Source organism: Lutra lutra, chromosome 16 (genome assembly GCF_902655055.1).
Source record: "Lutra lutra chromosome 16, mLutLut1.2, whole genome shotgun sequence".
In the NCBI taxonomy this organism is placed as follows: Eukaryota; Metazoa; Chordata; class Mammalia; order Carnivora; family Mustelidae; genus Lutra; species Lutra lutra.
In genome coordinates, this window is record NC_062293.1 from 35,670,976 (window position 1) to 35,698,446 (window position 27,471).

Here is a 27,471-nt window from a genome sequence, read left to right on the forward strand (position 1 = left end):
ATAAAAAGCTTAAAATCCTAATAAATCGCACAATTAAAGTAATGAAAATGGGCTTGCCCCCCAAGTTACAACTCCTCTTTTCCTCAACAAAATTTAAGACAGTTTACATGTCAGAAAATGTTAAATAATATCCCCCACCATACAGACCAATATTAAACTCATTTGAACCAGAGTTTAAGCTCATAAATCAGTCTTAAAGATTTTAAGACATCAAATAGAAACCACTTCTGTGAAGATCCAAAAGCAGATCCAGAGGCAAATACAAATCCAACTCATAGTGAAATATTCCAACTCTACTCTTTTGATGTGGAGAATGATCTCTTAAATATAAAGATTTAAAGTATGCTAATACTAACAAAATTTAACTGAGAAAGTATTTTGTAGAAAATCTCACTAAACAATTTAATTCATCTTATCAGTTAATTAAACCATTTACAAGCCTTCCACCCCATTTTTTATTTTGCTGAAATAATTTTCTTTTAGAAAAGATTTAATTTGGGGTGCCTAGGTGCCTCAGCTCATTAAGCGTCCTCCTTCAGCTCAGGTCATGATCCCAGGGTCCTGGGACTGAGACCCTGAGCAGGGAGTGTGCTTCTCCCTCTCCCTATGCTGCTCCCCTTGCTTGTGCTATCCCTCTCTCTGTCAAATGAATAAATAAAATCTTTTTAAAAAAAGAAAAGAAAAAGAAAGGATTTAATTCAACCAGTTTGTCATGTCCAGTTTTCCTTATAAATTCTCTCAATGTGAGCCTCAAGTTGTAGTAACATTTTAAAGATCTAAAATTTAGCTAGAAACTATGATTCCATTGTCATAGGCAAATTTTATTGTATAATAATTTTAGATTCTGTCGGGATCTTTTCCCACTAAAAAAGCTCTATTTTCTTACAAAATTTTCTTTAAAAATTCTCTCCTTATGTTACAAAATAATCCCCATTATAAACTGGGTAATCCTCATATTTATCTCTTACCTAAGCAGGGAATTTTTTAAGGCAGAGAAGACAGAGATGAAATAAAAGATGAGAAAGGAGACAGACTCAGGAAACTAGATGGAGGTTGCAGGTCCATCAACCAACCACAGGGAGAAACAGGACAGAAATCATAATGCCTTGAACAGTTTTATCTAAATATGACCACCAAAGAGATCTTTGCCATTTGCCTCAAATATCCAAAATGTGTATATACATTTTAGCCTCCACAGTTTCAAAAAGCTTAATATATTAAAGACATTTGTTTCATTACTGCTAGCCTTATTACGTTCCCCCATTAGTTAAAATGTGAAGTCTCCCTTAACATTGATTGGCATCATATTTCACCTTGATGATGTGGCCCTTGTGGCTCCTTCACAGTTTAGATGCATCAGACCTTAACAAGCACACAGCACAAACAATCCATTTGACAGGGGATTAAACTGGTATTAACGAGGCTAAATAACTTGTGCAAGTTGGTGTGGTACTGAATGCCACATGTGAACCTGAAAGAGAGTCTGAATTCTTTCCTTTGCTACCCTTGGCCTTGGCTACTGAAAAAAGCTACTGTCAGAAAATTAGGATCAACTTCTCTCCTGAAAAAAAAAATAAAATTATTGACAAAGGCCAATGTATTTAATCCGTTAGTGCTTTAATTCTCTCACCTGTAAAATGAGGATAAATACCAACACCTCATAGAGGACTGTTGTGAGGATTTAAAAAGATAATAAATGCAATGGACTAAGCAAGGTACTGCAACAGGTAACAACTGAGTAAACCTGATGCAATGATTACAGCAGCTGGCAACTCTGGGATGGCCAATCCATTCATCTGCTTTTCTGGTAAACAAACAAACAAACAAAATAAACCAACCTGTTCACATCCTTGACTTCCCTTTTACTTTTCTACCATGGGGCCAATATCTCTTTGACCTAACTCTTTTTCACCCATGTAGGAAAATGCCAAGCACACTTCCACCTCAGGAATGCTGCACTTTCTGCTCTCTACTTGGAAATACCCATCTATGCCCTAGTCATGTATCTAGTTTACTTGCATGCTTCTTTTTTTTTTTTTTTTTTAATTTATTTGACAGAGAGAAATCACAAGTAAGCAGAGAGGCAGGGAGAGAGAGGAGGAAGCAGGCTCCCCGCTGAGCAGAAAGCCCAATGTGGGGCTCGAACCCAGGACCTGGGATCATGACCCGAGCCGAAGGCAGCGGCTTAACCCACTGAGCCACCCAGGCGCCCCTGCATGCTTCTTTTTAAGTCACGCTAAAAACATTTTCCAATCAGAAAGATCTTTGCCAAGAAAAAAAAAGAAAGAAAGAAAGATCATCGCCAATCAGGTTCTAGTTCTTTACCCTGATTTATTTATTTTTTCCAGACACTTAACAGAGCCTCATATTATACATGCTCCACTGTTTATCTGTCTCCACACACTCAAATAGGGACTCAAACTCTAGGACACAAAAAGACGTGTATAAGAATGTTCACAACAGGGGTGCCTGGGTGGCTCAGTGGGTTAAGCCTCTGACTTCAGCTCAGGTCATGATCTCAGGGTCCTGGGATTGAGCCCCACATTGGGCTCTCTGCTTGGCGGGGAGCCTGCTTCCCCCTCTCTCTCTGCCTGCCTCTCTGCCTACTTGTGATCACTCTCTCTCTCTGTTAAATAAATAAAATATTTTTTAAAAAAAGTTCACAACAGCTTTATTCATAACAGCTCAAAACTATATTCATCTAAATTCCATCAACAGAACAATGGATAGTTTAGTATATTCATACAATGGAATATTACAATAATAAAAAGGAAAGATATACTGATATACACAACATCATCAAGAACAGGGAAAGCTACTCCCTCCAAAGTGAAAGAAATCAGAATAGATGGCCTCTGGAGGAGATGAGCGTGACTCGGAAGGGTGTGTGAGAACTGTCTGAGGTGATGGATATGATCTCCATCTTTATGGAAATATGTGTTACAGGAGTGTGTATGCATCTGCCAAAACAAACTATAACAAAAATCTCTGCATTTCTCTATTGTAAATTATACCTGCATTAAAAAAATTGAAGCAAATGATTGGGGTGCCTGGGTGGCTCAATGGGTTAAGCCTCTGCTTTCAGCTCGGGTCATGGTCTCGGGGTCCTGGGATCGAGCCCCACATCAGGCTCTCTGCTCAGTGGGGAGCCTGCTTTCCCCTCTCTCTCTGGCTGCCTCTCTGCCTACTTGTGATCTCTGTCTGTCAAATAAATAAAAAAAAATTTTTAAATCTTAAAAAAAAATTGAAGCAAATGAGAAATTCCTTCAGTGGCAAAGGAAATAAACTGTGTACATAACATTGATAGTGGCTAGAGTGGTAAGACTAGAAGTGGGCTTTTTCCTCCTTTTTATCTAAAATGTGACCAAAATAAATATTAATAAATAGGAGTTTATCATTCTACTCGTTCTACCTTTCCGGGGGCTTGATGTTTTTCAAAATAAGATATTGGAATATATATGCATTAGAATAAAAAATAATCCACTTCATTCAAAATGTTAATTACTTACACTTTAGCAGGGATTGCCAATACTACAAATAAGGATTTAAGAAATTTTGCCTCAACCTCTTTAGAGAAAGGTTACCTAAAAAGCAAAATAGCCTCAGAATAAGTACAAGGGATCACTAACCTTTTATTTGAATTGCTGAACCACAAATAAGCGAACATAATCATGTACAGTTCCATATCAAAGTCAAATAATGTTTATAATTTTAAGATTATTTAAGTTACATTCAATAGAATGGGAAGATAATTTTAACAAATCCTTCCCAAAATACAGAATAAATGGAATTTTTTTTTAATTAAATGAGAAAGTTATAGATGCCCAATATCTAACTTGTAGAAGTTCCAAAAAGAGAGACTAGGGAAAACAGAAGGAAATTATAAGTAATATAAGAATTTTCCAAAACCGGGGCGCCTGGGTGGCTCAGTGGATTGGGCCGCTGCCTTCGGCTCAGGTCATGATCTCAGGGTCCTGGGATCGAGTCCCGCATCGGACTCTCTGCTCAGCAGGGTGCCTGCTTCCCTCTCTCTCTCTCTCTGCCTGCCTCTCCATCTGCTTGTGATCTCTCTCTGTCAAATAAATAAATAAAATCTTTAAAAAAAAAAAAAGAATTTTCCAAAACCAAAGAACATAAAGCCCTATACCCTACCCTCTATTCACACAGCAGATATCATGATTCTACAAAAATACAAGCCTGAATGATTTAATTCTCAAAATCCTCTAGTGGCTTCCTATCTCACTCAGAGATGGAAAGTAAAAGCCAAAAATACTTATAAACACATCCTTTGATACCTCATTTACTTAGCTCCCATCTATCTCTTAATACCCCTCGCCCATTCTGCCTCAGCCTCACTAGCAGCCTCCTTGAGGTTATCCAGATACGCCAACTATCTTCCCTCCCTTGGATCTTCACACTCTGCCTATGAAGTAGAGGATGACTAATTTTTGTCAAGCCCTGGTTATCTGTCATTTAAAACTAGGTATGTGGGTGATTCATTAAAAAAAAATTAAACTTTAATAAAAATATATATAAAAATATAATGCCTCTCGGGTCGCCTGGGTGGCTCAGTCAGTTGGGCCACTGCCTTCGGCTTGGGTCATGATCCCCGGGGTCCTGGAATCAAGTCCCGCATCGGGCTCCTTGTCCGGCGGGGAGCCTGCTTCTCTCTCTGCCTCTGCCTGTGACTCTGCCTGCTCTCTCTCTGACAATAAATAAATAAGAAATCTTTTAAAAAAACTTTAAAAATATATATATAATGCCTCTGTTGTTAAATGAATCCCCATTGAGGATTGCCCTGTCCTCCAAAGAACTGATGTGGGTTTGTTTGTTTGTTTTTTTCATTATGAAATGTCCCTCCTCACCCCTGAGAATACTTGCTCTAAAGTCTTTACCCAATATTAATATAGAATTTAAACTTTCTTATGATTAATTTCTATTCTGGATTATTTTAAATATATTGGTATCTTTATATTTAACATTTATTTGTTATAGACAGCATATAATTAGGTCTTGTCTTCTTTTGGATTAACTAAGTCCTGTTTAACATTCTATTTTATCCCTTCTATTGTCTGATGAACTCCACTTGTTTGGTTTTGTTGTTGTTTGTTCCTCTTTTTTCCTCCTTTGGTTGCTCTAGAGTTTGCAGTAGATGTGTAAGTTATTTCACTCATCATCAGGGAAATACACCTCTATATTCAAATAATATAGAATTTCACATATAATGCAAGACTCTCCTAAGAGACTATTTGTTTTTTGTTTTTTTATTTGACAGAGAGAGATCACAATTAGGCAGAGAGGCAGACAGAGAGAGAGGGGGAAGCAGGCTCCCTGCTGAGCAGAGAGCCTGATGCGGGTCTTGATCCCAGGACCCTGAGATCATGACCTGAGCCGCAGGCAGAGGCTTTAACCCACTGAGCCACCCAGGCACCCCCAGTCTATTTGTTTTTTAAACACCTGTTGTCCTCATATCCTGCTTATCAGTTCTTATATAAGGCAAAAACAAAAACAAAAAGTAGCTGGTGTGGGTTTCTTTTCCTTTTGTGAAGGTTTTGCCTGTTTCCTAGCTAGGTTATTCACCTGGTATTGAATTCCTGACAAAAATTTCTATATGGAGGGGCGCCTGGGTGGCTCAGTGGGTTAAGCCTCTGCCTTCGGCTCAGGTCATGATCCCAGTGTCCTGGGATCGAGCCCCGCATCGGGCTCTCTGCTCCGCGGGGAGCCTGCCTCCACCTCTCTCTCTCTGCCTGCCTCTCTGCCTACTTGTGATCTCTGTCTGTCAAATAAATAAATAAAATCTTTAAAAAAAAAATTTCTATATGGAACATGGTAAATAAAGGCAGTGACAGAAGGAGGACAGGAAGAATTAAAAATACAATATTCAGGGGCGCCTGGATGGCTCAGTGGGTTGAGGCCTCTGCCTTCGGCTCGTCTCATGGTCCTGAGGTCCTGGGATCAGGCCCTGCATTGGGCTCTCTGCTCGGCGGGGAGTCTGCTTCTCCCTCTCTCTCTGCCTGCCTCTCTGCCTACTTGTGATCTCTATCAAATAAATAAATAAATAAAATCTTTTAAAAAAATACAATATTCAGAGAGAAAAGCAGACAATTTTCCAGAATTATATAAAGGCAACAATCCTGTGATCCAGTAAGCTTGATGAATCTGTAGTAAAATAGAAAGAAATTCACACCTAGAAAAAAGCCTTGAAACATCTACATCAATTGTTAATATATTCCCTAATGAAGAAAGAAACAGAATTAAGGAATACATATGCAAAAAGTATACATGTGTAACTAGATATAATTCATTTTTATAACAACATTTTTTCATTTTTTTTAAGATTTTATTTCTTTATTTGACAGACAGAGATCACAAGTAGGCAGAGAGGCAGGCAGAGAGAGAAGGGAAGCAGGCTCCTGGCCGAGCAGAGAGCCCAATGCAGGGCTCGATCCCAGGACTCTGGGATCATGACCCAAGCTAAAGGCAGAGGCTTTAACCCACTGAGCCACCCAAGCACCCCCATTTTTTCATTTTTTTAAAGACTTTTATTTATTTATTTGACAGAGAGAGATCACAAGTAGGCAGAGAGGCAGGCAGAGAGGGGGGGGCGGGAGCAGACTCCCTGCTGAGCAGAGCGCCCAATGCGGGGCTGGATCCCAGGACCCTAGGATCATGACCTGAGCCAAAGGCAGAGGCTTTAACCCACGGAGCCACCCAGATGCCCCCCATTTTTTTCATTTTTAAAGACCAAGATAAAAGAAAGGTGAGAATAAGACACAGACAACATGAGAAAATATGTTCCAAGTAAATATAAGATAGAATAAATAGAAGAAGAAAAACAAGAAGGAAATTTCTTTGAGAGAGATGACTTAAAATTCCAAAATTAAAAAAGAAAAATTTAAACATGGTGGTAAAATTATCTTAAAGGGCCAATATTTAAACTATTTCCATGTATGCCTAACAAAATATTTACAGATATCATATAATTAGCTTAGGGGTGTATCTCAAAAAATGCCACATTGAGCCAAAATTCTATGAAAGATACAAAGGACCCTAACCTAGATACAAAACCAAAATGCCTAAGTTGGTTGCATTTCTATATACCAATGATGAAGCAGCTGAAAGAGAAATTAAGCAATCATCCCATTTATAATTGCACCAAAAACCATAAGATACCTAGGAATAAACCTAACCAAAAATGTGAAAGACCTGTACTCCAAAAACTATAAAGCACTGATGAAAGAAATCTAAGCAAACACAAAGAAATAGAAAGATATGGGGCGCCTGGGTGGCTCAGTCAGTTAAGCATCTGCCTTCAGCTCAGCTCAGCTCATGATCCTGGGGTCCTGGGATCCAGCCCTGCATCCAGCTTCCTGCTCAGTGGGGAGTTTGCTTCTCCCTGTGCCTCTGCCTGCCACTCTCCCTACCTGTGTTTGCTCTCTCTCTCTCTTTCTGTCTCTCAAAATAAATAAATAAGTAAATAAATAAATAAATAAATAAATAATCTTTTAAAAAGAGAGAGAGAGAAAGAAAAAAAGACATTCCATGCTCATGGATTGGAAGAACAAATATTGTTAAAATGCTTGTACTACCCAAAGTGATCTAAAGATTTAAGGCAATCCTTATCAAAATACCAATAGCACTTTTCACAGAACTAGAACAAACAATCCTAAAAATCCAAACAGCCAAGCAATCTTGAAATCAAGAACAACAACAACAAAAAAAAGGGGGGGGGGGGACAAGAAGATATAGGCATCATAATTCCAGACTTCAAATTATATTACCAAGAATACTTATTTTTTTTTAAGTTTTTATTTATTTATTTGACAGACAGTGATCACAAGTAGGCAGAGAGGCAGGCAGAGACAGAGGGGGAAGCAGGCTCCCCGCTGAGCAGAGAGCCCAAGGCAGGGCTTGATCCCAGGACCCTGGGATCATGACCTGAGCTGAAGGCAGAGGCTTAACCTACTGAGCCACCCAGGCGCCCCACCAAGAATACTTTTTAAAGTATTGATCCATCTCTGCAAGATTTAGAAAAATTCTATTAGTAGTGACAGAACAATGTGGTTAGAATCAAGCCACTGTTAAGACAAATTAAAAACACTAATACTGTGTTCACCAAAAAGTATACTGTAAAAAAAATATATTTAGGTGTTCATTCAATATCTGCCTAGAAAAAAAAGTACTTTGGATATAAAGAAATTTTAAATAAGTGATAACATGTACATAGCCCAGAATTTACCTGCCCACCCAACCATATGCTACTCATAGCACACACCCAACACACATGCGTGAACCACTCAATTCTAGCCAAAAGAATGCCTGGTCAAATGCTAGGGTTGGTCTTTTTACACGATAGGTAAATTATATACTCATAAATAGACATAAAACCTCTTATAACACTCAAGGATCAACTATATCAACTAGGAAACTTTGAGATTTATCCAGTTCTTTTAAGGATTTGCAGACTGCAGGGAAATAAATCTTGCTGAACAACACAGAGTTCTTGCTGAGTAAGACCAATTTCCCCAAGCATAACAATATCTGAGAAACAAGAACCAAAATACAGAGTATCAAAGTTAATAATGTGTAGAGGGATCTCTATTGCTTTGTGCCAAAATATTCCTGAGGAAATAATCCTTTCATTTGAAAACAAATTATTAACTAGAGTTTATTTAAACTGAGATGATGAAAAGATAAGCCATGGATAGAAAAATGTATTTGTAAATCACACATCCAATAACAGATGTGCATCCAGAATATGTAAAGAACTCCCTAAATAAAACAGGAATTGGCAAAAGACATGAACAGACATATTGCCAAAGAGATATAGAGATTTCAAGGAAGAATATGAGAGATGTTCAACATCTATTCAATTAGGAATTGAAGAGTGGTATTACATAAAAACAAATAAAACAAACAACAAAAAAAAACCCTTAATCTTCGAAAACCTAAAGGTAATAACTAAGAAAGACTGCAACATGGAGAAAAGAAAAGAACATTCTAAAAGAGGTTAGTTAAGGATATAGGGGATTTTGCAAATGACAGTGACTTCTAGAACACCCAGTCAAAAAGTTTCAGAAGTTGGGGAGAGTAGTGGAAGGAGAAGGGTTATTAATAGAGAGATCTGCAAAGTCTGACAAGTGAATGCTATACGCTGAGAGTATAAGAAAGAGAGAAGACCTTTAGGCTTTTCATGTTGATTGAGTTACACAAAGATAAAGGACATAAGGAATTTAGTTCCCATGGTTTCAAGATAGTGATGGCAACACTTTTTAGTATGAGAGGGGAAGGAGGAAAGGGTAATGGGGAGACACTAAGAATTCTGGACTCACTCACTTCTTTTCTCCTGTCAATAGTGGAGTAGGGGTCACAGGACTCCCTTTGGATATCTGGTCAGTTTAGCCACTTTATCAATGAAAAAAATTTTTTAATTATACTTTGATTCTGGAGCAACTGGCTGGCTCCGTCGGAAGATCCTGCAACTCCTGATCTCGGGATTGTGAGTTCAAGCCCCATGTTGGGTATAGAGATCACTTGGAAAAAAAAAAAAAAAAACTTTAAAAAACAATTATACTTTACTTTGTTTATCCTTATGAGAGTTCTGTGAGGTAGGTTAAAAAAAGGATAGTGCTTACATTTAAAACTTTGGTATATAGGTTAGAAGATCAATTTGAGATGATACTTCAGTGGCTCTTGCAATAATATGAATAAAAATACAAAGAACAGGTGTTAGCTCAATACATGCAGTCATTGTTCTGGTTAGAGAAATATATACATACACACACACACACACACACATACACATATATACACATGTATATACACACATGAAAATACATATATACTTTTTTTTACAAAGACAAAGACTTTTTTACAAAAAGACTTTTTAAAGTCTTTTTAAAACAAAGAACTGATTTAATACTACTAAATTTTAGGAGCGCCTGGGTGGCTCAGTGGGTTAAGCCTCTGCCTTCGGCTCAGGTCATGATCCCAGGGTCCTGGGATGGAGCCCAGCATCTGGCTCTCTGCCTAGCAGGGAGTCTACTCCCCCCACCCCTCCGCCCCGCCTCTCTCTGCCTGCCTCTCTGCCTACTTGTGATCTTTGTCTCTCAAATAAATAAATAATTTTTTTTTAAAATACTACTAAATTTTAAATATTAACAAATTAAGGAATATATCCTTACACAAAAAAATAATAAATCTCTCAATGAAAAATACACACAGAGAGAAATAGCCCTCCCTTTTATTTCTTAACTTGTAATTCCCATTTCTGATTTCCATTTCTGCCCTAGTAAAGACTGCTATAATCAGTTTCTCTTCCTTACATCTTTCTCCACTGTACCCAAGGGACTGAGAATTAGGCCATTAATAATCCCTGGCTTATTTCTCATCATAAATGCTTAAACCTCTCCATTATGTTTTAATAACATACAATAAACACCTATGAACCCACCATCCAAGATGAGAGGTAAAACATTATTCCATTTATTTTTATAGATTCATATATCCTAAACCCTGTCACTTACCCACTACCAGGTAGCCATTCTCCTAAATTTTGTGTTCCTCACTCTTGCAGACATATACACCCAAAGTTGTATTTTTGCTTTTCACATTTTAAAACTAGAGTTTTGATTAGTTCATTGACAGGTTGTTGCTATTAAATATAAAGTTATATAAATTCACTTGACCTCAAATTAGATTCTTTCCATGTTACACAAGTAAAAATAATGGAAGTTCTAAAATCTTCCCAAAGTAAACTCACATATACATAAAAACTATGAGGCAGAATTACAGCAACAGGAGGGAAATTTTCAGTGAAACCTGGGTTAAATAGTAGGTGCCAAGAAGATATTTCAAGTGATAACAAATGAGGTTCAATTCTCTTGTTTTTAGACTAAAAGCATCACAAGCAAAGGAAAAAAAAAAAAAATGCCATTCTCTGAAAGCCAAGAATCACTGTAGTCCCTTGGTGACAGTAAAAGAGGAAGGAAAGTTTAAGCTTCCTTTACCTATTCATGAGATCAAAAGAAATAAAAGAAATAAAGGAATCCCTTGGCATTTTTATCATTTTCTTTTGGTACTACATCTAGCACCAGAGAGAAGAAAGTACAATTAAGACTACAATACCTCTAAAAATTCCTGTATAATACCTGCAAGTTTTAAAGGATCTGAAATTCAAGGTCTCTAAAGATACACTAAATTTAATCCTACAAATAAAATCCAAATCCAATTTATTTCTTTGCTTAGTTCACAAAAATTCATATGGAGCTTTGAGCACATACTAGGTGCTGTTCAAAACAATCTTAAGAAAAATTATCCAAAACTTAGAATTTCTCCCTCTCCCTCTGCCCCTCCCTCTCTCTCCCTCTCAAAAAAGCTTAAAAATAAAAATAAGTCAGTAAATAAAATTTTTAAAATTTTTTAAAAAGAGGCACCTGGGTGGCTTAGTTAGTTAAGCATCAGACTCTTGATTTTGGCTCAGGTTATGATCTCAGGGTCCTGAGGTCAAGCCGCAAGTCAGGCTCCACACTAGGCATGAAGCCTGCTCAGATTCTCTCTCCCTGTGCCCCTCCCCCTTCCCTCTCTAAAAAAATTAGGAAGGAAGGAAGGAAGGAAAGGAGGGAGGGAGGGAGGGAGGGAGGGAGGGAGGGAGGAATTAAAGAAGCAAAATGCTGAATTTCCACATCTAGCCATAATGAAGTAACAGGGAGTAAATTTATCCTCCTCCTACAGATAAAATGTATGAAAAAGACATTTTCCAGACATTGAACAATAGGAAGCATGGGCCAGTAATCCTTGAGACAAGAGAGTCCTATGAATGCCCCAACATATTTCTCCTTTATTTAGAAACTCCCAATAGCTGCTTTTGCACTATGATGGCAGAGATGAATAGTCATGATAGATACTATATGGCCCACAAGTCTAAAATATTTCCTATCTAGCCCTTTAGGATAAGATTTACACACCCCTGCCTTATAATAAATGCTGCTCCAAACATACCAAACAAAAAGTCAAGTAATTTAAGTCCCAGAACAAAACAAAATCTTGCCATTTGCAGGACTTGGATGGGAACTAGAGGGTATTATGCTAAGCGAAGTAAGTTAATCAGAGAAAGACAATTATCATATGATCTCTCTGATAGGAGGAATTTGAGAGGCAGGGCGGGACTCGTGGGGGGGTGGGGAGGGAGGGAAAAATGAAACAAGATGGGACCAGGGAGGGAGACAAACCATAAGAGATTCTTAATCTCATGAAACAAACTGAGGGTTGCTAGGGTGTGGGGTGGATAGGGTGGCTGGGTTATAGACATTGGGGAGGGTATATGCTATGGTAAGTGCTGTGAAATTTTGTATAAGCCTGATGATTCACACACCTGTACCCCTGAGGCAAATAATACATTATATGTTAATAAAAATAAATAGAAAGTGAAAAGTCCCAGAACAAAGGCCCAAAATATTTATAGGAATACAAAATACCAGCCCTGAGCAACATAAAATTCATAATGTGTGGCATCCAAACAAATATTTCAAGACATGTAAATAAGCAAAAAATAATATGACCCATAGCAAGGAGATAAACAGAATAAACTGATATTTAAACTGCTATGAGAAACATACTCTATTCAAGAAAGTATCCGAAAGTGTTAGCATGCTAAAAACACATGGGGGATCTCTCTATACAGATAAACACACACTTCTAAAAATGAAAAATGCAGCATCTGAGGTGAAAAATACACTGGATAAGCTAACAATATATTAGATACTTGAGGGCAAAAGATGAGGAAAATGAAGAAACAGCAGTAGAAACTACTAGAAACAAAAAAGGAGAGAAAAGACTGAAAAAAATGAACAGAGCCTCGGTGAGCTGTGAAACAGCATGAAGTGGGCTAAAACAGAGAAGACAAAGAAAACATATTTGAACATGCTCTGGGAAAGATGCTGTCTAGAGAGTAAGACAAATCACTGGCTGGCAAAAAAAAATATCTGAAAAAACTTATGAGAGATATATGTATCTCACATATGATTTATATATATGATAAAGGGCTATTATCTAAAATATACAAAGAACACTTAGAACTTAACAATAAGGAAATAAACTTGGGCTAAAGACCTGACAGATACCTTACCAAAGAAGAATACAGACGACCAATAAGCATATGAAAAGATGTTGCTCCACATCATGTTATTAGGGAAAAACAAAGTAAAATGAGATACCATTACACAGCTAGCAGAATGGCTAAAACCCAAAACACTGACAACATAAAACACTAACAAGAATGTACAACAATCCACATATATTCAGGAAACATATGGGAACTCTCCATACTTTCCATTCAATCTTTCTGTAAATCTAAAATTGCTCTTAAAAAATAAAATATAGGGATAGGCAGACATAGAGAGATAGATAAAGTCTAAGGGCACCTGGCTGGCTCAGTCAGTAGAGCCTGCAATCCTTGAACTTGGGGTCATGAGTTCGAGCCCCATGTCAGGTGTGGAGCCTACTTAAGAAAAATTAAAATAAAATTTTAATTTAATTTAATTTAAAAATAAAATATATGGGGCACATGGGTGGCTTAGTCAGTTGAGCACCCAACTCTTGGTTTTGGCTCAGGTCGTGATGTTGTAGGTTGTGGGACTGGGCCCTGGGTCAGAGACCATGCTCAGCAGGAAATCCGCTTAAAGATGCTCTCCCTCTGTCCCTCTCCTTACTCCCTACTCACACACACACACATACACACTTACTCTCTCTCTAAAATAAGTAAATCCTAAATATATATGTATATATATTCTATTTTTAACATTTAAATAAATAACCATAATTTTTCATAAATCCTCTGTTTTTGAGAAACCACCATACCACTTTTCACAGTGGCTTCACTATTAAGTGGCTATGCTTAAATACATGGGTTTCAATTTTTCCATATCTTCATCAACACTTGTTATGTTTTGTTTTATTTTTTTTTAATAAGAGTCATCCCAATGGATATGAAGTGGTATCTAATCATGCGTTGTTTTTTTTTTAAGATTTTATTTATTTACTTGAAGGAGAGAGAGACACAGACAGAGAATGAGCAGAAGGTTGGAAGGAGAGGAAAAGGGAGAAGCAGACTCCCTGCTGAGCCAGGAGCCTGACATAAGGCTCAATCCCAGGACCCTGAGATCATGACCTGAGCCAAAGGCAGAGACTTGATTAACTAAGCCACCCAGCCATCCTTCATCATGGTTTTGATGTGCATTTCCCTAATGATGATGTCAAGCATATTTTCATGTGCTTATGAACCATTTTTACATCTTCTTTGGAGAAGTATCTATTCAAGTGACCATTTTTGTTTTTATTTAAAAATGTAGCCATTTTTAAATAAAGTTTTTTATTGTTTTAAGATTGTTATATAATATGTGAAATGGTATATTACTTGAAAGTAGGCTGTGATGAGTTAAAGATACATACTACAAATCCTAAAAATCCAATAAAACAAAACAAAGGTTCATAATAGACATAATAAAGGAGGAGGTAACGTGGAGTTATAAAAATAGCCCAAAAGAAGACAGAGAAGTAGAAAAAGGTAATAGTGAGCACATAGGAAAAAAAGAAAACAGTGAAATAACAGACAAATCAATTCCCATTAACACACACATTAAATGTAAATGGTTTAAAGACATAATTAAAAGATAATGAAATATTAGATAAAAAAGCAAGACCCAATTATATGCTGCCAACATAAGTGCATTTTACATATAAAGAAAACCTAACATTAAAAAGTAAAAAAAATCACAAAAAAATTTATCATGCCAACACAAGTCTAAAGAAAGCAACAATGTCTAAAATAATAACAGAAAAAGGTTTCTGGGCAAGGAACATTACCAGGGATTTCAGTAACAACTGATCGATTGACAAAGAGGACTTTATCGTCCTAAATATTTTTGCTCTCAATAACAGAATGGCAAAATACACAATAAAATCAGAAGAGTAACAATTATTATGGAAGATTTCAACAACCCTTTCTCCATAACTGACAGAATATGCAGAAAGACAACTCATAAGAATAGAGATGAATGAAACAAGATAGGCCATATTTTGGGCCATAACACAACTCTGGAAACACTTAACAGATTTGGAATCATATAAACTATGTCTTCTCATGACAATGGGATTAAATTAGAAATTAGTAACAGAAAGACATCAGGAAATCTCTCAAATTTAAAAACAAAACAACATCCTTTTAAATAATCCATATGACAGGGACAAAAATCACAAGGTAACTTAGAAAATGTGTTGAACTGGAAGAAAGAGGAAGCACAACAATCACAAACTATTTTTTTAAAACTGAGCAAATGGGAAATTAAAAATGAATTTTAAAATTAAAATGTAAAAACTTTTGACTATTAAAAATGTTTGTTCTTGAAAAGCCTGAATGTACCCTCTATAGGAAGATGTTGCTATTGGGGGAGGATATGCATGGGTGGGGTATAAGAGAAATATCTACCTTCTGCTCCATTTTACTGTGAACCTAAATATACTCTAAAAAGTAGCCTATTTCTAAAAATCCATTAAGCCAACTCACATAAAGGGACAAAATTTTTGTATATATTTTACATATACCTAAAAAAGCACTTGTCATCTAAACTATATACAATATTCTTACAACTAAATAATAAAACAATGCTCTTATGGCAATGAATTTCAACAGTTATACAAAAACAATGAAATGGCAAATATGCACAAGAAAGATCAGTATCATTAATCATTAGGGTAACTGGAACATTGTTGGTGGGAATGCAAAACAGTATAGCCACCTTGGAAAACAGCTGGGCAGTTTCTTGCAAAGGTAAACCTACACTTATTATATGACCTAGAAATCTCACTCCCAAATCCTCACCTAAGAGAAATTAAAACATATAATCTCCAAGCAACTATTCACAGAAGCTTTATGCATGAGGGAAAACTGAAAACAACACAAATGTCCATTCACTGGTGAAAGGAAAAACAAACTACAGTATATCTGGATAATGGAATACTACTCAGATTTAAAAAAAAAAAAAAAAGGAATGAACAAGTGAAACACACAACACAGATGCTTCTCAAAAGCATTATGTGAAATGAAAGAAGCCAAGCACTATAAATGTTACATATTCCATTTCTTCAAACTCTAGAAAGGCAGAAACAACAGTGATATGAATTATATCAGTCATTGCTGGTGTTCCAGGTGTGGGGTGGTAAGGCACACAGGGGGACTTTTGTTGTAAACAATTTCATTAAAATATAATTCACATAAATAATTTTCACCAATTTAATGTATACAATTCAAAGGTTTCTAGCATATTTACAGAGTTGTGCAACCATCACAATTAACTATAGAACATTTTCATCACCTCAAAAAAGAAATCCTGTGTACATTAGCAGTCATTCCCAAAACTTTCATAGTCTCTCGACCGTTGGCAACCACTAATGTGCTTTCTGTCTCTACGGATTTGCCTATTCTGGATATTTTGTATGAATGGAATCAACAACTTATGACCTTTTGCAGCTGTTTTCTTTTATTTAGCGAGATGTTTCCATGGTTCCTGTTGTAGCATTTATCACAACTTCATTTATTCATGGCCAAGTAATATTCCATTGTATGGTTATACCACATTTTCTTTATTAGTTAATAGACATTTGGGTTGTTTCCACTTTTTGGCTACTATGAATAGCACTGCTATAAATATCCACATACAAGTTTCTGTGTAGACATATGTTTTCATTTTTATTGGTTACATGCCTAGGATCAGAATGGCTGGGTCAATGGTAACTCCATATTTAATATTTTAAGGAATTGCCAAGCTGTTTTCTAGTGACTATACTATCTTAACATTCTCATAAATAACATATGAGAGCTCCAATTAGTCCACATCCTCACCAACTTTTGTTATTCTCTCTTCGTACACAGCCATTGTACCCATTGTACCCATTGTACCACATACAGTGGGTATGAGTCAGAAAAAGGGACTTTTACAGGGATAGAAATACTCTGTATTTTGATTGTAGTGATAGTTACATAATTGCACCCATCTGACAAAACTCAAATTATATACCTAAAATTCATGAGTTTTGTTATATGTAAATTATTTCTCAAAAAAGATGAATATTCTGGGGTGCCTGGGTGGCTCAGTTGGTTAAGTGTCTGACTCTTGGTTTCGGCTCAGGTCATGATCTCAGAGTCGTGAGACCCAGTCCCCTGTCAGGCTCTGCACTCAGCACATAGTCTGCTCAAGATTCTCTCTCTCTTTTCCCCTTTCCCTCTGCCCCTTCTCTGGCTCACTCTCTCTAAATAAATAAATAGGGGCATGTGGGTGACTCAGTCGATTAAGCATCTGCCTTCAGCTCAGGTCACGATCCCCAGGGTCCTGGGATGGAGCCCCGTTGTCAGGCTCTCCCGGCTCAGTGAGAAGTCTGCTTCTACCTACCTCTCCCTCTGCCCCTCCTGGCTCATGCTCTCTGTCGCGTGCACTCTCTCTCTAATAAATAAATGAAAGCTCTTAAAAATGAATAAATAAATATTTAAAAGAAACAAATTTTTAAAGGCTTACATTCTATAATAACTTTACTTAGAAAATTATGAGTTTTCACACCTAGGAATGTGTTATGATAAATGAACACAGATTTCTAAGACCACAGCTTGTCCAATTCACTAAGACACCCACTTCTTCTTTACAATTCTACAGTAGAAAGCATTTAAGCTGTACTGATAATCATCAGCATCTCCATTACAAGTCTGTTTATTTGGGTCAGAATCATTAAGCTCACATGTAATTTAGTTGCTTCGTGTTACACCTTTGCTTTTATCTGATTCGAGATATCCGTCACTAACCCTTTTGATGTACTTTTAGTAGTTTATACCAAGTCCTGTAAAAGGGAACCAACATTTCTTTTCAGCGGTTGATTTAATTTAAGGTGAATGTAACTTGAATAGACTACAGCTGTTTTTGCGACATACTCTGTCCTGACAGCTTAAAATTTTAAATGTAGTTATGTTGGATAATGGCTTTTCTATACATTGGTGCCCATGTTGACTATTTTAATCGCTCTTCACCCTTAGACTAAACAACCAAGGACTGCAAATATAATGAAGACACTAAGACAACTGAAGATACTTTAGACTTTCAAAATGTAAGAAAATACAGAGAAACAGAGCTACTTTTTACATATTTCAATGGATATGCAACAGTTTGATTTCTTCAGTCAGAGACATAGCCTAGAAACACCTGGATTTGGTAAATGTGTTTCTCTGTAATCATGAAGACAGTGAGGCTTAATGATTAAGAGGCCAATCTTTAAGTTTAAATTTCAGTTCTACCACCTACCACAACTGAATATCTTTATACCAGCCAATTACCCTCTTTCAGCTTTAAGTCTCCTTACCTATCAAACCAGGTAATGGTACTCACCTTTGCAGACTAGCAGTAAAGAGATGATAATGTATATAATCAACCTAGAATTTCATCTGAAAAATATCAAGCATTATTATTCACTTAATTTATAAATTTAGTTCCTTTCTTTTCTGTTCAGTACACTTCCCTCTCACTACAGCCCTCATAGAAAAGCCCTTAATTACAAGGTTCAAATGGGTATAAACTTGGGTATAAACTGAGAATACTCTCAGATCAGGGTCTCAAATTCAACAGCATGACATCACAAAACTAAAAAACTAAAAAAGTAACACTTATAAAACTGGTATTCTTTCCTGGAAACACTGTTTCTCCAACCAAAAACATTAAAGAAATTGAAGAGGAACAGAACATATGTTTCCATAATTTACCTAAATCACAGGCTTAGCAAAATTTTATAAAAACCTAAACAATTCCAAGTAGTAAAAGCCCCAATGATAAAGACGAGGTGTTATTTAAAAAAAAAAAAAAAAAAAACAGAAGGCAAACTGAGAGTAATTAGAGCAGAAAACATTAGGGAGGCCCTAAATCTCATAGTTTGGCAATTTAAAATGTCAATAAGCCTGTTTCCTCTTTGCAAAATACTGGTGATGACTGTAAGCAAATGTCAGTTGGCCTACTTTTGGAAGGTTGCTGGTGTCTTGGTTGAACAGACTGTGTGTGTGTGTGTGTTTACAGGATTTACTTGTTTAACAATAGAACTTTATAGGGAAAAAAAATTTAGCAAACCCTTCTGGACAAATTAATCAAAATCTCTGAATTCACACAGCAGAAAAATCAAACAGCTCTTCTTTGAATGTGATAAAAAACACATGTACATCATTTGAAAAGGATGAAACTGGTATTATGAAAAATAATGAAAACTGGACACCTAGAAGTGTGTGAAAGTTTACAAAAATAAGCAAATGGAAAAAAGTTTAACAACTCTAGGATTATTCTGCTCATGTTTGTTTCTAGAAAAATAACTTCAGCCATTCATAGTATAAAAAAACAGCAACAACTAATATTTCTGACTGCATGGGTGGGCTGTTTATAATACTACAAGTTTCAGAAAACTTTGCATTTTGGGGCACCTGGGTGGCTCAGTGGTTGAGCCTCTGCCTTCAGCTCAGGTCATGGTCTCAGGGTCCTGGGATCGAGTCCCACATCGGGCTCTCTGCTCTGCAGGGAGCCTGCTTTCTCCTCTCTCTCTCTCTGCTTGCCTCTCTGCCCACTTGTGATCTCTCTCTGTCAAATAAATGAAATCTTTAAAAAAAAAAAAAAAAGAAAGAAAGAAAACTTTGCATTTTCACTCCAGTAGGAAAAAATAGGTTGTATCTTAGGGGTTTTCTTAAACCTTTAAATATTTTGAGACATGGAATTGTAAATTCCTTATTTAGCAGGATGATAAATAACAGTACCTTTCCAACAATAAGTAATAATGAAATAATCTAGAAGAAATAAGCCATGTTGGCTACTTGGTATTGTGGATGAGTAGCAGAAATTAGGCTCAGAGACATTTAGGAAACTTTATATCCAGAGTCCTATTCTCAGAAAAAGATCCTAGCTTATAAGAATTAGTTCTAAGACATTCTCATATGAAGAAAATTCAGGTACTCTGTACACTGGACTCCTAAGGATAATGAATAAGATCGAAAAGGCATTTCTAAGAAATCTGATTCAAGTCTGAGACCAAAATAATCATCTTTCTCCATAAAATAAGGAAATAGCACATACAAGGCTAATGTAACTCCTGAGTTACAAGCTCTATTAGAGATTAAAAAATAGCGTTATTTATTTGGTCACTGAAAAATGACAAAAATACTTTATACAAAAGCAGAGTTCTGGTTTCTCTTTTGTCAAATACAAAATAAATTCATTTTGGGTCACTACTCATATTCCATATAATCAAGCAAGGCATTGCATAGGATGAGATGATTAGTAAATACTGTTCCTGTGATTCCAAAGAAACACATTACAGTATGGGAAAGACCATAATAAAGGAGAAACTTCCAAAAAGAATCATGAAACTCAGAGGTTGGGAAGGAAAAATCAAGAAAATATAAAAAGAAAACAAATAACAAAAAAATTAAATTCAAGGACAGTCATGATTTAAAATTAGACATGGTTATAAAACATGCAAAAATATGCAAAGATTTTCTTTGAAACTAAAGACATATAACATAAAATCTGATAGATTTCACCAAATAACTTGACAATCACAAACTATAAATGAAGTATTTAGGATACATACCCATAATAATATATCATTAATAATAAAAAGTTCAATCAATAAGAGCAAAGGGTACAAACAAGCATGGTATTAATTAGAATAAACAGCAAAAACATGAAGAATTTCCATTCTCCCTAGCATTCAAAGATCGAAAAATTACAAATGAAGATGTTTTTCCTCCATCAGATATGCAAAGACTAAAAAGATTCATAATAGCCAGTAGAGGACAGACTTGGAGAAAAAAGGAATTTTCTTGTACAGATGTCAGTACACTCTCTCTGAGAAGCAACTTTACATGTATCAAAATTTTACATGTATATATTCTTTGACCCAGTAATTCCCTAAGAGTTGTCCTAAGAAAATAATTCCTTCTATTTTTTAAAATATACACATGTACAAGTACATAAAAACATAACTTGTTACAGGGGAAAGTTTAATATAAATGTTTATATAAAGGAATGACACACATACCCAAAGCCAATACATGCAACACATGTAAAGAACTTGAATCAGGCCCTGGACATAATACTACAAGTTAATTTCATGCATGTTAAGGGGAAAAGGCAGGAAATGTATACTCTAAGCTGTGAATACATGCTCAGTGTCCAGAGAAAGCAAGAAAGGGAAAGAAAGAGATAACCTAGGTTTATCTCTGGTAACACAGAATCAAGTGAATTTTCACTTTCTACTTTTAGTATTCCTTAAATTTTTATAATAAATATTTTAACTGGTTAGAATTATAGGATCTTTATTTTATATGATCTTTAAGAAATTAAAAACATATTAAAGTGAAAGTGTTTTCTGATCCTACTCCTTGGAAATAACCATTACGAGCACAAAGTTTATAATCATATAAAATTTTTAACTTGTACTTTAACACATACATATTAATATGTTTTATTTCACATGTGAGGTACTGAGATACTAAAAACCACAATGGCTACTGAGAGTAATGAATACAAAGAATTCGCTTTACTTGAAATAAGTTCTAGAAAGATTTGAAGGATAATAAATAAGTTTTTATCTGATATAAGAATACCAATTGATTGGTCATTGTTTTCTGAAGCACTGTCCTAAAAAATTCTAAAAAAGGTACAGGTTCATTAAGAAAGTAACCAATTATTGATAGTGAACATTAAGAAGTAGGAAAGCTAAACTATGCTGATACAAGCAAATGCCCATTTATACTATATTTAATGATGATCTTCTGTGGAATAAGATGCCATCAAATCCTTCATATCTTCACTTTTAATTAAAGAACAAAACTTTCCACAGAAATACCTACAGAGGAGCACCTGAGTGGCTCAGTCGGTTAAGCATCTGCCTTCAGTTCAGGTCACGATACCAGGGTCCTGGGATTGAGCCCCATGTCAGACTCACTGCTCAGCGGGGAGTCTGCTTTTCCCTCTCCCTCTGCCAACTCCCCTTGCTTGTGCTCTCTCTCTCTCTCTCAAATAAATAAATAAAATCTAGAAAGGAAGGAAGGAAGGAAGGGAAAGAAAAGAAAAAAGAAATACCTACAGAAAGGGAACTTGCTTTTCTCCTGGTCATAATTTTCAAGAGATTACACCATTCAGCAACTTTCAACAAATATTTATTAACACCTTATATCAACTTGGTGAGGCACTAAAGATATGAAGACAGACTATAAACCTAGCAAGAGGTATGGGGCCCTCAGCTGGCTGTTGGTGGAACATGCGACTCTTTGTCTCAGGGTTGCTAGCTTGAGTCCCACATTAGGTGTAGTGATTAATTAAAAATAATAAAATCTTGGGGCACCTGGGTGGCTCAGTGGGTTAAAACCTCTGCCTTCAGCTCGGGTCATGATCCCAGGGTCCTGGGATCGAGCCCCACATCAGGCTCTCTGCTCTGCAGGGAGCCTGCTTCCTCCTCTCTCTCTCTCTGCCTGCCTCTCTGCCTACTTGTGATCTCTGTCTGTCAAATAAATAAATAAAATCTTAAATAAATAAATAAATAAAATAAAATCTTTTTTAAAAAATCTAGCGAGAGGGCGCCTGGGTGGCTCAGTGGGTTAGGCCGCTGCCTTCGGCTCAGGTCATGATCTCAGGGTCCTGGGATCAAGTCCCGCATCGGGCTCTCTGCTCAGCAGGGTGCCTGCTTCCCTCTCTCTCTCTCTCTCTGCCTGCCTCTCTGTCTGCTTGTGATCTCTCTCTGTCAAATAAATAAATAAAATCTTAAAAAAAAAAAAAATCTAGCGAGAGGTAAATGAGGAACTAAAATTAAAACAAAAACAAACAAACGAAACACAGTAAGTTCTGGGGGGCCTGGGTGGTAGAGTGGATTGAGCATCCAACTCTTGGTTTCAGCTCAGTTGGGTTGTGATCTCAGGGTCACGAGATCAAGCTCTGCATTGAGCCCCACATCAGCTCCATGGTCTATGTAGAGTTTGCTTGGGATTCTCTCTCCCTCTCCTTCTTCCCCTTCTCCCTGCATGTATGCATTCTATCTCTCTCTCCCTCTAAAATAAAATAAATCTTTAAAAAGAAAAAAAAAAAGTAAGTCCTATGAAAGCACATACTATTAATATTGACTATGGAGCAAAAAGGTTAGATGGACATGAGAGTTCTAGAAAAGTAAATAGCAATGAAATGACCTTTAAGAGGATGGATCATTTAAGGAAATGAAAGAAGTACAGTTAAATTATCGGAGAGTACTATTAGGGCAAGGAAGGGGAAGATGGGGAACGCTGGTTAAGGATGACTGAAAATGATGCTGGGAAAACACAGTGAGGGTATCAGTTCACAAAAGATCTAATGAACCTGGTATGCAAAAGCTATACTAAATTTACTTACTAATTTTAACAATTTATAGATTCTTTTGTATTTTCCATATACACAATCAAATTACCAGTGAATAAAGACAATTTTACATCTTTCATTCTAATATTTACACCTTTTATTTCTTTTTCTTGCCTTATTGTAATGACTAGGACATGCATTCAAAGATAAATAGAAGTTATGGTAGAAGTCATCCCAAACTCAACAGTAAAGTATTTAATATGTCACTACTGAGTATGATGTTAGCAGTAGATTTTTTATAATCTTTATTATACTGAGGATATCTCTTTCTATCCTAATTTGCTGAAAGTTTTTTTTAACATTTTATTTCTTTAGAGAGGACAAGTGAACGGGGGTAAGGGTAGAGGGAGAGAGAGAATCTCAAGCAGACTCTGTGATGAGCAAGGAGCCCAATGCGGGGCTCAATCTCACAACCCCAAGATCATGACCTGAGCTGAAATCAAGAGTCAGATACTTAACCGACTGAGCCACCCAGGCACCCTGCTGAAAGGTTTTTTTAGTCATATATGGCTACTGAATTTTATCAAAGGTGTTCTCCACCTACAGTAAGATGGTCAGATAGATTTTCTTCCTTCTATTAATGTGAATTATACTGATTGAATTTCAAACATTAACCAGCCTTGTATTTCTGAAATATCCTTTATTGGTGGTGATAATTCTTTTTATGTGTCACTGGATTCTATTGGTAATATTTATATGTAAATTACACCAAGAAAGAAAAGAGAGAGCAGAGAGAGAGGAAAAGCAGGTGCAGGCTGAGAGAGAGCGAGGTGTTAGGTATGAGAAGGTAAGATAAAGAAAAACATGATAGTAGAAAGAATTATTCAACAAAAGAATTAGTAATCCACATTGAGACAATCTCCCAAAAAGAACATGAAAGAAATTATTTTTCCAAATTAATCATTAATCATTCTAGGGAGTCTAAGAACCAAATAATAAAAGTACCAGAAAGAGAGAACAAAGAAAGCTTAGAAGAAATCATCAAAAATTAATTTAAGAAATTTTCTCAAAACTATACTATTTACATTCCCACCTTGAAGGCCCAGGACAATGTATGAACTAAGAAACAACAATGTAAAGTTTCAGAACACTAGGAACAAAGACCAACATTCTCTAACTCCCAGACAGGAAAAACAAGCCAGAGATAAAGAAAAAGGTATCAAAATGGCTTCAGACTCTTCAATCATAGCACTAGATCAATGCCTTCAAAATTCTCAAGTAACATCATTTACAAACAAGGATTTGTTACCCAGCCAAATTACCAAACAAGAATTAAGAAAGAATAAAGACATCTTCAGACAAAATTTACCTAACATCCTTTTTCAGGAAGCTACTAAAAGACTTACTCCACCAAAATGATCACACAAAGGAAAATGGACAAGAGAGGGATGAGGTGTTCTATTTTCCATTACAAATTTTATGTGATCAGTCACATGTCGGACTTCAGTAAAAACAAATCCAAAAAATTAATCAAATACAACAAAAGTGACACATAGGTAACCTGTGGATAAGAGAACCCTTAGCTATGTGAAACTGTATTTCAAATCTAATATTATATTTTTAGAAATATAGTAGAGAGATAAATCTTTTTTTTAATTAGATGAAATAAATTATATATACTCAAATCCTACTAGCAATATTAACTTTTATAGCTTTATACTCTCTCATGAAGTATTTCTGCCCAAAATAAAAGCTGAGAAAAGTTGAACATTAATAACTGGCATAAACAAAAGAGTTTCATAAATGAACTGAAGAGAGAAAAATCTGCGTCTGTGAATTACATACAAAAGAAACAAAGACATAGCAAAGTCTTAATAATAACATTGTTCTTGAGTCCAACCATCCAAAGAGAAAGCTGGCTATTCTATAAACCTTCTGGGAAAAGATGTTCCACAGTCTTCCTCGTCAAAGGATTTCACCAAAACTCAAATGCAACAAAAACAGAGCAAGAGATAGAGAGAGAGAGCAAAGGAGAGACCGCTGAACTCTGGGTATACCATATTGTCCAATAACAAGGACAAAAATCTCTACATGACTGCAGGATGTTACTGCCTTGTTACCTTCACCCTTCCATTTCAATTAAGCAGACTCAGCCACTAAAATAATCCCTGACATTGCTTATGCATATTAATGCATAATGCACATGGTAGTAAGTTTTAAAACACAGCATTCTTACCAGTTTAGAGAATTAACTGCTCAATGAAGTATTATAAGGAAGATTACTCAACTTCTGGAAAAACTTTCAAGTTTAATAGAATTAAAATATTTTAACATCCTCTTTTTTAAAAGATTTTAAAGTATGCAAATAAGATTTAATTGACTGTGTTTTTATTGCTCGTGCAAAAATATGACTGAGTGAACAGAGGCAAGTTCATGAGAAAACACAACAGAAATCTCAGATCATTAAAGTGCCAGGAGTTATTCAGGCACCCAACTACCAGGTGCCATTTAAACATGTATTTGATTAAAAAAAAAAATAAAAACAAAACATACATAATATCTAAATACAACATTTAAGCATTAAGAAGTATTACTTTTTAAAGCAGAGACGGAAGGTCAGAAGCCCGAAACTGTACTTCTGACACAGCTGGAAATGCAGACAGCAGACTCATCTACAAGCGAGATAATGGTGAAAACCAACCTCTCCAAGGCAGTAAGAATAACTAAGAAGAGCAAAGACATGAGAACAACAGAGACTTGGGGAATACCCACAGAAGAAAGCTAAGCCAGAAACGTAACAAAAGCAGCACAGTCAGCAAGGAAGGGATCTGGGAAGAGTAATGCCATGCAAACCAAGAGAGAAGAGGGCTTCAAGACAGAGCCAGCAAAGTCAGAGGCTAAATCGAGATCAAAGTGGTTGAAGATAAATCAAAACCACAGTAGAATGTGAATGGCCATATTGAATTGGTTAAGATTACCTATTTCCATCTCAACTGACGAACAGGAGTTTATCTTGTGAGGAGGAAGGGAAGGGTATGGGCACTTGGAGGAAAATAGACTTTAGTTATCATTCTTGCTGTCTGTAGTCCAAGACCAATAAAAGAGAAACTCCTGAATGATTTGTTCTTTCTTAAGGGCTCCACTCACCAAACTGCGGAGCAGGCAAGATTCTAGCCGCTCGAATGGGGCCATGTCGAACAGAAAAGAGCTCCTGTGCTTCCCCACTGATCTGCATGAGAAGACAAAAAATTTCAGTAAATGAAAATGCAGGTCAGAACATGATTATGAGAAAACAAGATCTCCTAAATTTTATTACAATTTTTTGTCTGAAATGCAATATGTGCACACATGCACACAAATACACACATTTATGGTTGTTCACACACATTAGGTATATTCATGTTTAAATTACCACAAATATTTTGAGAAAATGAAGAGATTTTCATTTCCTCACACTTGACATAAATAGGAAAATGAATGATCTGTTCTTGAAGTCTGTAATTCTTATCTTTAATAAACTACTATAAGTCTATTCAGTTCCTGTACGATTGCCTCTCATTTTACAGCAAAGCAGTTACTATTTTTTAAATCCATGTAAGAAAAAGGTAAATATTCTTAGTATTCTGAAAAGCAGAACTTAAATGTGGTAATAACTTTTGTAAATATGTTGTAAATGAGAAAAAGCAAAACAAATTGCAAAGAACACTGTAGTAAATGTCCTGCAACTACTTACTTGTTAAGCACCTTGAATAAGTCATTTAACTTATATATACCTATATTTTTAAAAATATATTTTGGATGAAAATTGTATGTATTTAAGGTGTACAACATGATGATTTAATATACATACATGATAAAATGATCACTGCAGCCATCTCCTCAGTTACCTTGTTTGTATGATGAGAGCACCGGTTTTCCAGTATTCAGTACAGTGTTACTAACTACAGTTATCGTGCATGAACATTAGATCCCTAGACTTACTCACGCTACGTAACTAACTCTTACCCTGTGACCAACATTCTCCCCATTCCCCCACCTTTCCTAAGCCCGTATTCGTTTGCATGTACAAACTGAA

General features: G+C 36.1%; 1 protein-coding gene across 9 annotated transcripts in view; it reads right to left on the reverse strand.

Moving 5' to 3' along the window:
- Positions 1–27,471, reverse strand: part of BCAS3 (BCAS3 microtubule associated cell migration factor) — a 592,326-nt gene that overhangs the window by 510,717 nt on the left and 54,138 nt on the right. For all 9 annotated transcript variants that reach the window (XM_047708851.1, XM_047708852.1, XM_047708848.1 and 6 more), the window contains exon 6: positions 26,544–26,625. In XM_047708851.1, the coding sequence (XP_047564807.1) occupies positions 26,544–26,625 (82 nt within the window). The remainder of the gene's footprint in view (positions 1–26,543; positions 26,626–27,471) is intronic.